This window comes from Pectinophora gossypiella, chromosome 5 (assembly GCF_024362695.1).
Source record: "Pectinophora gossypiella chromosome 5, ilPecGoss1.1, whole genome shotgun sequence".
In the NCBI taxonomy this organism is placed as follows: Eukaryota; Metazoa; Arthropoda; class Insecta; order Lepidoptera; family Gelechiidae; genus Pectinophora; species Pectinophora gossypiella.
Genome location: NC_065408.1, coordinates 10,173,648 through 10,187,945, shown reverse-complemented (window position 1 = coordinate 10,187,945; position 14,298 = coordinate 10,173,648). Strand labels below are relative to the sequence as shown.

Below are 14,298 nucleotides of genomic sequence, written 5' to 3'. Positions count from 1 at the left end.
TATGATGTACGCAGCAATAAAACAGACACAAGGAACGTACAACGAAAACAGATAGTACAGGTAAGCTTATCTCTAAACAAAACGATTTCTTCCAGCTGACCTACGAGACGAGAGAGACATTCAACGTATGTGTTTATGTTTTTAATTTAATGTAAGTAAACTATGAACTATATTTTAACGGTGACGAACACTAATATCGTAACACAACATACATACATATATAAGATCACGGAACACTTCCATCATGTGGGTTGTGGGGTGGATGTCCGACCTCATCAACAATGGTGTCAGGATATTATTAAGCCATTAGTGGCCTCGTGTATGGCTGGCGATATTGAGTACTAAAGCTTTATAATCCATCTGGTCCATTGTAAAGTCAATAACAATTATCGACTGTGACATGGATGAACCAAAATGTATTACCTATAAAAATAAAAGGTTTAAACTGACGTACTTATTGCTAGAATCATCAATACCTCTTTGTATATTTAGGCCTAAAATGGTACAAATCAAATCAAATCTAACGTAAAAGCAAACCTGTTTCCATAAATAAAGCAATATTTAGATTTAAACCTGACATTCATGCTTCAGATGAATTGCTCTTGGCTTGTTTGGATAGAATAGATCAGAATTATAATTCTTCTCCTTTGATGTTTCCAAGCAAGTAGGCTTGTAATTTACTTTGTGCTGAAGGTAAGGATTTCTTTGAATAAAACATTCATATAGAGGTACTAAAGCCAATGTACTGTGCCAACAAAGAAAATTGTACAAAAGTGATAGCCAACATCAGTTGCACAAACAGACTTGCAAATAACTATCTTCGCGTTGTAAGACTGTTAGCCGCACATGTTGAGTCTCTATTTGAAGAAACTAGTTACAGACGACGTGACCTAGACAAATGGATTTGCCAACTGCGCCTTACGAAAGTCAAGAGAGCAACGCCAAATTTCTCTTAATTCAATTTTTATTCAGTGCCAAACTAAAATCAAGTTGGTTGGTCCTCATGGGGCTTTTGTTAATTCCCTTTTGTATACTTCCACCTTTTAAAACAGAGGTAGTACGCAATTTCAGCAATCGAAAGAAGAGAACCCCCGAAACAAAGACTGAAGCAATTCCCCATAGCGACGACTAGATCCAACGGAGTTCGAGCCACTTGTCTAGTCAGCCGTTGATATGGTTTGTTAGCCAGTTTGAAAAGTGCAAACCCTCCTCTCTCTTGGTCTTTTTTGGGCTCCTGCAGTTTCTTTGCTACTACATTGTAATCTGGCTCCGTACAAGATGGTAAACAGTCACATTCAATACTTGTGTCATTCAAATCAGGCACTCTTAATTTCCGCAGGGTTTGATAATTATTTGTCAAACATTTCAGTCCTTCTATATCACAGTAACGATCTTTGTAGACGCTGGGCGATTGATAATGAGTACAGTTGCAAAATTTTAACTGAGCGTCAATGCGACATTGTGTGATGCATACAGAGTAACTGTAATATTTATAGGCTAAAAACTTATCGGGAACTTCGTGTGAAAATCTGCATTGACGAACTTCTGGGGCAATCATTGATACTTCTGGTTCATTCACTATGTCCATGATAGAAAACATAATTGTCGCTTCCGATCCATAAGTAACTCTGATACGTCTGTCGTACTCCATGTTCCAAAACGGTATGTCCTCAGAAGAGTGTAAAAACGCTTCGTAATCTTGAGACGTAGTAAGTTCTAAAGATCCCATTTGCTGTCGATTAGCAGCGACATAAGTTGAAACTTTTTTTCCTTGAGAATGAGCGTTATTTATTGAAAAACATAAGCCGTATTCTGTTTCTATGGGCTTGAAGTGTTTGCAACAGTTTATTGGTTCGTCATTCCACCGGCATAGTATGAATATTCTGTTGCATTGCGTGCGGTAGTAAGAACTTAGTGCCGTGAGATTCTTCGGGCATTCAACATCTCTTTCGCATATTGATAGACAGCTGTAGCAAGTGCCGGAGAAGAAAGCGATTTCTCCGAAGAATTGTTCGAGTTTCTTCCCGTTTTCAACGGATTGGCTTAGAGCAGCTACTTTATCAAAGTTGGAGACTTCGCAAACAGTAACCGAAGGAAATGTAGTGTTCCAGTCTAAGTAGTCGGTGCGTGTCGTGAACCGTATGGTGTTCTGCTGGTAATGGTTATAGTACTTCATTATAGTCACAACTGCTGCCATCCACACTTGCACGTAAATGATGAAATAAATCAACTTGTAAATGAAATGCACATCTTTGCGGACAAAGAAGCTGGGCCCGTGTACTGTTAGGTTTTCACACGTATGTTTGAGGCGTCGATGGAACACGATAGCATGACCAATAATATTGGACAGCGCTTTCATTTTTCCAGTTAAAGCTGAAACTATAATAAACCCAAAAATGTCAAACCACGGCTTAAATATCCGATCAAATGGTTCCATTTAGTTAATGTGTTATAAACAAAATACACATAATTTGTGTCAAACAATAATAGTGGAAGTGAAGATAGAAACGTTTGATAACACATAATATTCTGAGCTTTTATAAGTTTTAATGGCGTGTGGTGTTTCGTGTTCTATAAAATGTATTATTTTTGTTTGTTTAGATACAAAGTATTATTTAAAGTTGAGAATTTGAGATTGTGTTTTAAATGTATAAAGTTTTAAAAGTTACCATTTCGAAAGTTGTGTCGTTCGTTGTAGTTTAAATCAGAAAATAGTATTTGCTGACGTCGCACACATTTTATCAGTGGAGTTTTGTTTACTTTGTAAGATAGTAGAAATTATAATCCGCTACCTACTGCTTAGTTATTTACTTTACTTAAAATTAAAAAAAAGTTTCATTCTCGTCCTCTGCAATTATTCTCTTGACATTTTTCAAATTAAAATGCTTCTTGAACGTTGCGTGGGTAGGCCGCAACAGACGAATCCACGCCCCATCCAACTTAAATAGAAATGTTATTAACCTTTTTTTTATTATTGTCCCTTTTTATTCGAGTAACCATTAATTTATTACCCTTACGACTTCTGACGTGGGCAGCTATATACACAGTTAGGTACGCTTAACACGACGATGAACTTTCACAATAAGTATTCTATTTCTAAGTTTATTTCTTCTATTTATGTTTAAATTAGAGTACTATGTTCAATAACATTTTATGTTGGTGGGAGAACGCTTAAAAATATAATGGCACCGCAATAGTTATCACCATCATATACAGTTTATTATTTATCTCGATAATATAAAACATTTTTTGTTTATAATGCTGCTGGATTATAGATAAAGCATACCTATCATTATTATTTTGTCTCTTATCTGCTTTAGATTAGAACTTGCATATTTTATTCATAAACATACGGCGAATACCGGATTAGTGGTTTGTCCTGATTACAGCGTTACGTGACGTGGATTGGTTCGGTATACAGAGCCTTACCACACACGTGTGGTTGACGGCTTACACCCTCCACACCCTCTTCTCGCCGTGTTTGCTTGTCTTTTGCCTCGTTACACAAACTCGAATTAGCTGTGCGTATGTAATACGTATATCAGCTTTATACCCACTTCACTGTGCAAAGAAACAGGTAGGCGTTTTTCGGGAACATTATTAAATCTTTTACACCATTTTTATCTCATATGACAGAACATGGCGTCCAGTAGAGCTAACATGCGCAACGGAATAAAATTTTGTCACGGTCATTTTATCGATTCTGACGATATAATTATGTAATTTTGTCGATGTGAACTGATGTGAACCCAAATAGTTCATGTCATCTGTCAAAATACGAACACAATCACATGGCACGCATGTCAGGGAATAAATCAAACTTATCGATTTAGACAAAATTGATTGAATCATGAAAGTGAATAGATAGACGTAGAATGCGGTCAGATTATCATCCTGGATTTAATGAATTTTCGACTTCAGTAGATATTCAAAATCATTCAATCGAAAAATCTTTGAATAAACGTAGTAACAGGGTGCTAGTTATGTACGACTGTATGGCTATTAAATTATGAAGAATAAAAACTACTTACTAGAAAGTACCACCCACAATATAGTAGAAAATGTAATAAAAAATCAAAAATGCTTGTAGGAATACTAACTAATCCAACTTTTCTACAAAAGCGCACACGACGCGGATCCATTTTAATTTCCTATATTTATTAGTGTGTTTGACGAAAGTTTAAATTTAATTACTCTTCTAATATGAAACCTTATTATATACAGTTGAGACTATATTAAAATTTTCCTATCCCAGTGTACCGGATTTCCTAAGTTTGTTTTCAGGGATCAGATTGTGAATACATTTACAAAGACGACTGGAAAACAATTTTGTATAAATTATGAGTTACGGGTTTTATAATAGAAATGAACATTTCTGAATAAGTATTTATAAGCTTTATAATTTTGTACTGATTTAAATAAAATCCACAATGTGAAATCGCATTTACTAAAATGTTTTCTATTGAACGAAAATTGTTAATTCAATACAGTCTGGTTGGTATGAAATTGTTTTTTCCTATTATTAGGAATGGTGATTATCCATTAAACCGTGTCGTGCAGCTTGAAAATTCAGGCAAATGGCTCGGTTAGACTAAGTTTGCCTACACTAGATAATGAAGCAATTTTTTGTATGATGACCCCAACATTAAATCCTCAGTCGCTGAAGTTTTGCTAGGTTAGTATAGGAGTAGGAGGATTTTTCGAAAGAAATATATAAACAATTTATGACTTTACGTAATAATACGTTCTGGAGTGGCGACCACGTGTCGGACGACGCTCAGTGGGTAGGCCCGCTACAAGGTGGACCGACGATCTGGTGAAGGTCGCGGGAAGCCGCTGGATGCGGGCAGCGCAGGACCGATCGTCGAGAGGCCTATGCCCAGCAGTGGGCGTCATACGGCTGGTGATGATGACGTAATAATACCTAACTTCCGGAAACTTTTTTTTTATATTTCTAAAGGACGTTTATTTCACTATAAGTACTTTATCAAACTGCAAAGTTTCGTTGCCAGAAGAATTAATGTTGGAGCCCACTAGCTTCCTTTCCTACACTAAAATACCTCCACTAAACAGTTAAGCAGCATGATGGTGTATGCTCCTCATATCATTATTGCCATGTCTTCTTCTTTCCTTCCTTAGGCCTTCGCCCGTACTCAGGAGTGGAAACTAATAAGCTATCATAAAAAGCCCTTCCACACTTCTGGGTAGCGTTGCCTCCTATTAGCTGCTGGGTTGTATATACTATACACCTGCCTACCCCTTCGGGGATTCAGGCGTGATGTTATGTTATCCTTCTACGTTTTTTTTTAATACGTAGTGAATGAAGAAAATGATAATTCTCCATCACACGGTTGGCTGTCCTGAAAAGATCGTGGGAAACCGCTGATTGCAAATGGGTAAGGCCCCTAGACTAGGTTAGTTAATGGACTTAGAGTTGATGATGGTATTTTCAGTAAGTATTTATATTATGAATAGCAGGGAAAAAAGCAATATTTCCACTTGACATTAGCGCATATAAAAGTAAGTGCGCAATGAAAACAAATGTCAAATAGCATACATACATAAACTCACGCTCGTAATCCCTAATGGGGTGGGCAGAGCCACAAGTAATCAAAGACAACTTGCAAATAGCAACATCACTTTTTTACATGAATTGCTTCAAATTGGCCTTTTTAACCCCCCAGTCCACAACAACCGACTGGAACGAAGAAAAAATATTAAACAACGAAATAGCATTTAGTGAATAGTAATATTCTTCAATAACGAGTTTAAGTATAAGTAAACGAAGAAAGGCCTCTTCAAGGTACCTACCTATTATAAAAACCAAAGAAAAATAAGAAAGTCTTATTAAGTAAAATGATCCGTGCTTCGGAAGGCACGTTAAGCGGTTGGTCCCGGTTACAACTTACGGATGTAAGTAAGTAGTCGTTACATGAGCCATGTCAGAGGCCTTTAGCGGCTCAATAGTTACCCTGACACCAGGGCTGATTAGGTTGGTAATTTACCTCAAAACCTACACGACAGAAGAAGAATATTTATGTGTGTTTTTAATTGTGTTTTGTTCGGCCAAGTACTTAATGCCATTTGAGGCAAATCTACAATAAGTAACAAGAAAAAAATGTGTGTATAGTGTAGAGCAAAAAATATCGAATCTGACTAGGTCTGAAACAAACTAAGTGGATAAGTAATTAATTTATTTTTGAAGCACATCTACAACGTTAGAAATGAAACTTCATCCAAAAGCTCACAACCCACATTATAGAAGAAGATAAGATTATAAAAACAAGCAAGAAACTGTTTTAATAGTTTTATTATAAACACTAACTAAAACAGTGAACCGTTATTCCCTTAAGATACGAACTGAGAGCCCTTCCATTTGTACTAGGAATTTCGATCGGTTTCTAAAGTGGTAGCAGAATTATTACTCTTGTTGGTTGTGTGAATTATTAAGCTATCGCCCGAGTCCGTTTACCGACTTCCGATACAGTTGGTACAATTAGGGATGTTACGAGTCTAGTATTTCAACTCGAGTAACTTGAGTAGGCAAGAAAGTTGCTAACTCGAGTAGCATCGGCTAGAAGTCGGCTTTTGGTGCATTGTTAAGAATTTATCTCAAAGAAATCCCATTCTTTTTAATTGTCTACTTGCTTGCTTTGTTTCAATACACGTTAATTATTTTCATTCCTAACTTGAATTGGATAGTTTCCTAGGTCAAATACAAATTACGAAATTCTGATTAAGACAGATCTAATGATGACAAAAATCTTTCTCCTATATTAACCTACTTATGAATTTTAATAAAGAAAAATGTAATAATGTCAAAAGTGCGATATTTTGTCACGTTTTTCTACGATGTCACAGGTTGCTTTTTCATACAAATTCCATAGTAATTTTGACGTTTAGTAAAAAGTAACTTATTTAACTAGTTGGAAACTACCCTATTGCATGTTTGCTTTAAAACTACCCTATTGTATTTATATGAAAAGCAGATAAATTGTAGGTAAGCACTGGAGGATATGCATAATCTTAAAGCATGTGCCTCGCACGCCATGAGCCACACGCCAATCAATGTGTGTACCTTCATATTCGTAGCAAGCATAATCATAGCAAGCATAATCATAGCAAGGCGTGCGGCGTATGGCGTGCGGTGCACATTCCTCGCAATGTCTGTTTAGAGTACAACAGTTACATCACACATCGTCATTGTATGACAATGGAAGCAAGAAACAGACGCTAGAAAGTGGATAAGTATCACTGTCGGTTTTTTTGGAAAATTAATGTGTTGTTCGTTTTTATTCGCTCCTCGCCCGACAAATCAGCAACTACTGAACATTACCTATATACTAGGTCAACAACTCCTTCGTTCGATTTCGTCTGTCGCAATGATCAACCTATTTATTCATCTGTGTCGCTACATCACTACGGTAAACTTACAGTACAGGTTCATCGCCTTGAAATTATTCGTAGCATGGTGATGTACGTCATAATTGATGAATGTGCCATAGTTCGCGCATATTATGACGACGCATCGTTCATTATTTTTGTCAAATATGCCTGATTTTTACGCCTGCCCATATTTTACGGTAATATATGAATAAGCGATTGGTACCACTTTTACGTAAAATGAAAATTAGATGTATTTTAAAATTCTTCGATTTTTAATACAATGCGATGTTATAACTGAGTTCACGATTGTTTAAATAAGACAAAGAGAAGATATTATTAGATTTTGCACATCATAATATTGTGAGTTATGAAACAACCCACATGCTTCAGCTAATACTCCAAATATGACGAAGCTATATCTCATACCAACTATTATAAGATTCAAAGTCGGTTTGAAACTTCATTATTAGCTAGTTAGGTGTAAAAGCTTCAAAATATTTGTGGAACGGTTCAAAAGCCTGATTGTTAACGCGGGCGACAAACACTGGCGCACCATTCGCTTTGAAATAACTCTGAGATAATTTCCAATATAGATAAGTACTTATAACTTAGTAACATTCATGCTAAAACAGGGGAAGGCTTAAAAGCTTGTGTAGTCACATTATAACACATCCCTGAACTCGTATGGAACAAAATTTCGCCTATTATCCACGTCCGAATTACCTTCATTGGACATTGAAAATAATAGACTGCGAATTTGTCAATACACGCGACTATAAATTATGTCCGAATGGCCATCAATATATTTTTTTGGTAGTTTTCGTTAATTGAATTGCAGTAGAATGACTAATGAATATTGGAAACGTCGGCATATGATTCTACGTAGCTCTACCACTTATTTAATTATTAACCCTTTACATTTACTCATTTAGTCACTCAGCTCGCAAGTCAACATAGAATAAGGAATAATACTACGTATAAAACAGCAACTCTCCGCTCTTCACCAGCAGTTGAGTTAGGTTTACCTCACCCCCCTCGGTCTTACTTTAGTATTCAATAGTAAGGGCGTCAAACGTCACACACACAGACGCGCGTGTACGTTAACTTTTTTTTTTTTTGACGTGACTTATTGTAGATTTGCCGCAGATGGCATTAACTACTTGGCCGGACAAATGGGGAGCGCTGAAGGCTCTCACCCGGTGTGTACGTTAACGTGAATGTGTAGTGTCTATGTAAAATGAGGTTTTTTGTATGAAGTGTCCGGGGTGTGCTATCAATTAACACTTAAGTACATCACGAATATTTTGTTTCTGTTACCCTATGTTAGACCAAATATGTATTGTATAGAAAAACGTTCGCATAATTATGCATGTGACATGGGGTGCACGGAAATGGACAGATGGGACAACCAAATAAGCGGTTTATACCAAAAAGCGGATACAAAGTGCTTTGCTCTTGCGGTATAACGTAATCCCGGCGGACTCCGCTGGAAGACCTCAAATTGCATTGTTCAAACGATATTTGTCCAGCAAACCTGTCTGTGGAGCAGCTTATTTCGATACGATGGTGTCATTTCAGTTTTAGATCTAAAGGTTTGGCGCTAGATGATGTAATAGCGTTTTTCGTCTGCGTGACCCGTAGTACAACCGCTTGGTACTAGTTTAGGAGATGCAACCCTGTACACTGTGATATAAGTATTTCTTTTTTGTATTTTGACATGACTTATTGTAGATTTGCCACATAATTTATAGCATTAACTACTTGGCCGGAGGTACGTATAGATTGGCACTATCAAATGTACTACGTACCCGACGGGATAATTTTAGCTTCTAATATCTGTGGATAACTTATACTCAAAATAAATTCACTTTTTTGCCTACAGTACTGAAATTTGCTTATTGTCGGTCGCGCTAAATAAACGAACTTTTATGAATGCAGTGAATCAGCGTGATGGAAAACGCTCCGAATTTCTTTCGATAGACGAGGGGAGCACCAACAATTTTGTGTAATAGAACTCTATAAGACATTTTTTCAAATACTACTCGGACAGATTAACTTCGTTTTAAGTTCATGCAATATTTCGTAGATCAACATGTGGGCATAAAGTATGAAAAATTAACACATCAGTATAATAAATCGAAAAACATAAAAGAACCGTGTCATCTATCTATCTATCATATCTATCATTCTGGGCGCATCGTAGAGGTCAACTTAAGTTGACTAAGTTGTAAGAGTGCCTGCATTACATGCTAGCAATTTTGCCATGTTAGGGACCAAGGGTGGATCAGTAATAACCCTGATAGTAATAGATAAAGACAAAAAAGGAATCATATTTTATATCATGTTACAATGATTGACCAAAAGCTCAGTAAATATAGGCTTAAATTGTGCGTGCATGTCGGTGTATGGTGAAAGATACGTGAATTCCATAATTACTTACTGACCATAGCATACATCAGTATAGAAGCGATCAGTATCAGATTTGACATAGTTTAGTGACAAGGAGATTGATGGCGGGTGTCTTGAGAGAGTTTTCATGTCACGGGTTTCACAACTTAGATTATTTGCACATTATCTGTCACAAACCTTTCAAGTAGAAACAAATTATTTTGGGTAATAAAAGCAAGGTTTTGGAAGACATTCCTCTTTGTAAAAATTATTAAGGTTCCGCCTGTCACATTCAGATTCGTAAGTTAATTACTATGCAATCTTGTGTCTGTGAAATATTTACCTTGTTATGTCTACCAACTGTTGTGGGTTATAAATTAAAAGGGTCCGCCGCCGACGCCCCAGGGTTTGGTTTCTGTTGATGTCACATGACAAAATATTCATTTCCGGACTCGCCGTTTACGTTTCAAGTCGGTGATTTCATAAGATTGTGTTGAAACTTTATAGATATTCTGAAAACCATTCTATTTATCTACCCGCCAATGTTTGAATTTGTGTTTTTATTAACCCTATTTTCATCTCTATCGAAGCGCGTTAATGTTTTTCCCGCTCTATCAACTTTATGAAACTTTCTATCTCGGGCGATATAAATAAAAAATAAAGGAAATTCACTTTACGTGAGACGGATAATGTTATATGGATTGACGGGTCAAGCGCGTTTACGGAGATTAAACTGAACGAAAAACACAAAAGGTAACTTCTCCGTGAACGATAGAGCGGGAACAGTTTTATAGCGTATGTGCACATACAATTGAAAATTCCTTTGTGACGAAACAGCCGTGTAAAAGTAAATTCCTCTTTGAAACGGGAAATAAAAAAAATAACACGCGTAGTCATTGTCGCATGAGAATCACAAAGCCGTTTACATTTTAAAAATGTAGCTGCAATTCTGTTTTAATTTCATTCTCTTTCTGGAGAAGAAAGACAAAGTGAAAGCACTGGCTTTCGGTCATTTTATATTTCTAATTATGCCACCTTTGTGAAAGGATCAAAACTAATATTTTTTTATCACATTACTCTCTGCGCTAATTAATTTAGGTAAGTAATGGTAGTTTTCTATTTCAATAAGTTCTGTACAGTAAACTGAATGAAGCTCGTAATATTCAGATTCAGAGACTACAGCGTGGGACAAATTGATATCAATCCAACTGTTCAATTTAATTAACAATCTTAACCGAGTTCTCTCGGGCTATTATATTACAGAAGATAGACCTAATATTATTATCAGGAGATTCGCATAATTAACTAGAAAATCAAGGAAACCTTACCGTTCATATTAAAATTTGACAATTCAGTCTCGTAGAATCGCTACTTTTGATTATGAAACCTTATGAGTGTGAATAATAAAATCATTACTCGTACCAAAAGGTTGTACGTACCAATTGGGTTTTGTGAGAAGAGAAAAGTAGATTCCTATTTCCATATCATAAACCAGCACGTGCACTCTACATACCTAATTAAAGTCACATAATCATAATACCTAATCAATGTGTAAAAAAAGAAACTTACCAGTTTTAACCAGTTTGAAGGTGACTTGCTGTTGGTTTTTTAGTTGTTCAGTGTGTGCGGGGTGCGTGAGGTCCCGCAGGACCATCTCCATGGAAGGCTGTGGCTGCATGTTGTAGTTCGACGGCGTGCCTTCGCGCGACCGGCTGAACTTGCGCCGGAAGAAGCTGACCTTCTTCGGTTTAGAATTCGATCCTGTAGACAACGGTCATTTGTGATTCAGGTGCAGCTACATCACTCACTCAGATAATTTGTAGGTAAGTATTACAAAGACAAATCCAAAAACTCAAACATGTTAAAAGAAAACCGATGAAAATGAAAACGTTCAAACGTGTGAAGCAGAATGTTGACTTGTTGAAAGTACCATGCGCGATGGACGTGATTCGCAGAGGTTAGTCGATGATCAGTCCCACTCATTCCAAATCCACTCGCTCAAAAACCTTCGAAAGACGATCGCTGCAGCGTCGGCGTGGAGGGCGTGGAGGCGCGGGCGGAGAACGTGGGCGAGGGACTGGGCTCGGAGTAGGGCCGCGGCGGCAGCAGGCTCAGCTGCGACGGCGCGGGGGACGGAAAGTGCGCCGCCGACACATCCGGGCTGTGGTCCGGCTCAGGGGTCGTCACGCGGATGTTGGCCGTGAACTGCGGCGAACTCGCCACTTCGAACAGAGCGTCGAAGTCGCGGTCGAAGATGTTCTTACGCGAGAACGCGGGAGTGGGTAGCGGGGCCGGGAGCTCGAATTCATCTGGAGCGGGGGTCCTAACTATCTTTCCGAACTCATTGTCCTCGTGGCGCCCGAGTTTCTTGAGGAACTTGGCCTTGGTGCGCTCGCGCGGCTTGGCCGAGCGGTCGAGCGACGGCGTCGGCGAGGCCGGCGCGCGCTCCGGGGGCTCCGGGGGCGCCGTTTTGGGGAGTGGCGAGGCGCGGGGTGGGGCGGGGGCGGTGGAGGGGGTGGACGGTGGCGGAGGCGGCGGCCCGACCAGCACGTCGAGAGTGGGCCGCTGCCGGGGCCTGGGCAGCGAATTCGATATGTATGTCAGGGAAACTACTTCGTCCGCAGGATATATTACGTACATCCCTGGCGAGACCGCATCGCGCCGGCCCCTCGCGCCCTCCGAAGAGGTTCAGCGCGTCTTTTCACCTTACTCCTTCCGTCGTGTATTATCTCTCTATTATTTTTTTCTTGCTGCAGAAATGTTCCGCGAAGTCCCAGGTTAAAACTTAAAACGATCGGAGTAGTGGAATGTTTTTGGTATTTCCTTTTTGCTTAGTGATTTACAAGAGTTTAAGGAATGTTTTTAGGGAAGGATTTTGAGCCATGAATTAGGTAAGGAGGAACTTTCTTCACGTGACGTCAGCCACAAATCCATACAACGCATCGTCAACCTAGAGGAAAGAAAAATAAATAAATAAAAAACTGGACAAACTTGAAAATCAGTTTGAAAAGAAAAAATATAATAGTTTCGGCTCGGTATTAAACTCTGTCAAATAAACAAGAAGATTGCTTCCTTGTTTTCAACTAATAATCAGTATGCAGCAACAGAAATCGTTCTAAACTCTTTAATAGTCAGATACGTAATAAATATGAGTAAAAAGTGCTCCAAATACTTGATATTTTATTTATTACTGCGAAGGATGTAAAATCTAGAATACACAATTTTGTACTTTATTGGTATTGCTGGATGGCTTAGTGAGTTTTGTTTGTTTGTAATTCCTACCAGTCCAGTGTAAAACCCGAGGGTAGTATTTCTTAATAAATAAAATTCAACGAGTGAAGCAGTGCTCGTGAACTAGCGAGGAGCCGAGCTGATACAAGCAGGTCAAGAGGTGCCACAATAGCGGCGGTATACGAGAGCCATTCAAATTTCCACGCTGCTACAGCTGCGACTTTCGTCAAGATTCATTAACATTTTTCTTCTTTGTTGATCCTCTTATCACGTATCGTTTAGGATTTTTTTTTCAGTTTATTAATACATTTAAATTGTTTTTTTTTTTATAATTATTATGAACTCTAACGTGTTACTTCTGCGTGCCTCAAGAAGGGTACAGAAGTCGAGGAACACCCCGTAAAAGATCGTGTGACAACCTCAAAGTTTCGGCGCAAAAATCAGAGGGAGTACCCAGAGATTGCGCAACAGTCACGATCGAGAGTCGAGAAGACTGGAAGAATCAAGGGGAGATCTTTGCCCAGCAGATGAAATAGGCTAGATAAGATAAGATTTATAAACATATTGCTCCTGTGTGCACTCAGCTTATATTAGGTTACCCCCTTTTAATATCATAAGATCAGCAGGAAATATACAGTATGTCGTCCAGCGCAAAAGAGACGAAAGATATTATGTCTCTTTTGCACTAACGGTAAACAGCTACTAATCATGCAACATTAAAAGAGGTGTATTAAAAGTATAATCAAGAGACGCACATAGTAGATAGGTATTGCTTGAGGTGTTTAGGAAATCTAGTAATAATTACGTTTGAAATCACCTAACATTTGAATAGAAGGAACATAATAGTTACGTACAGGCATATAATTCTAGGTTTGATCCGGACAGGCAAGCTAAGCTTTGTAGCTCATAGGCATAGACAATACGCTTTGAAGCAATGTTGACTACACTATGCTACATACGAACAATATCCTTTTGACTAACTCTGGGCATACCTACATGCATAAATTGAAGTGGGAGCTACAAGAGAAGAAAAGCAGAAGAAAAGAACTGAAGAAGTGTTAGAAAGAGTGAGGGAATACAAAGAAATATTTAAAGTTATCGAGTGAAGGTTGTGTCTTATAGAGAAGTCAAAGAATTAGTCCTGTATAGTCAAGAATGTACTATGCTAGCTCTACAAAACCGTGGCTCTTAATGTACTTAACGATGATGATGATGAAAACACTATGTAGGCATTCTTTGTACGAACTGGGTATTTAGAAACTGGTTACTATTAACCATTTCATCTCCTACAAA

General features: G+C 38.1%; 1 protein-coding gene across 2 annotated transcripts in view; it reads right to left on the bottom strand.

The window, feature by feature from the left end:
* The window catches only part of LOC126367150 (uncharacterized), a 193,536-nt gene that overhangs the window by 127,300 nt on the left and 51,938 nt on the right, over positions 1-14,298 (bottom strand). For both annotated transcript variants that reach the window (XM_050010555.1, XM_050010554.1), the window contains exons 2-3: positions 11,781-12,724; positions 11,344-11,535 (exon numbers count right to left, since the gene is read on the bottom strand). In XM_050010555.1, coding sequence (XP_049866512.1) covers positions 11,344-11,535; positions 11,781-12,414 — 826 coding nt within the window. In that variant the 5' untranslated portion in view covers positions 12,415-12,724. The remainder of the gene's footprint in view (positions 1-11,343; positions 11,536-11,780; positions 12,725-14,298) is intronic.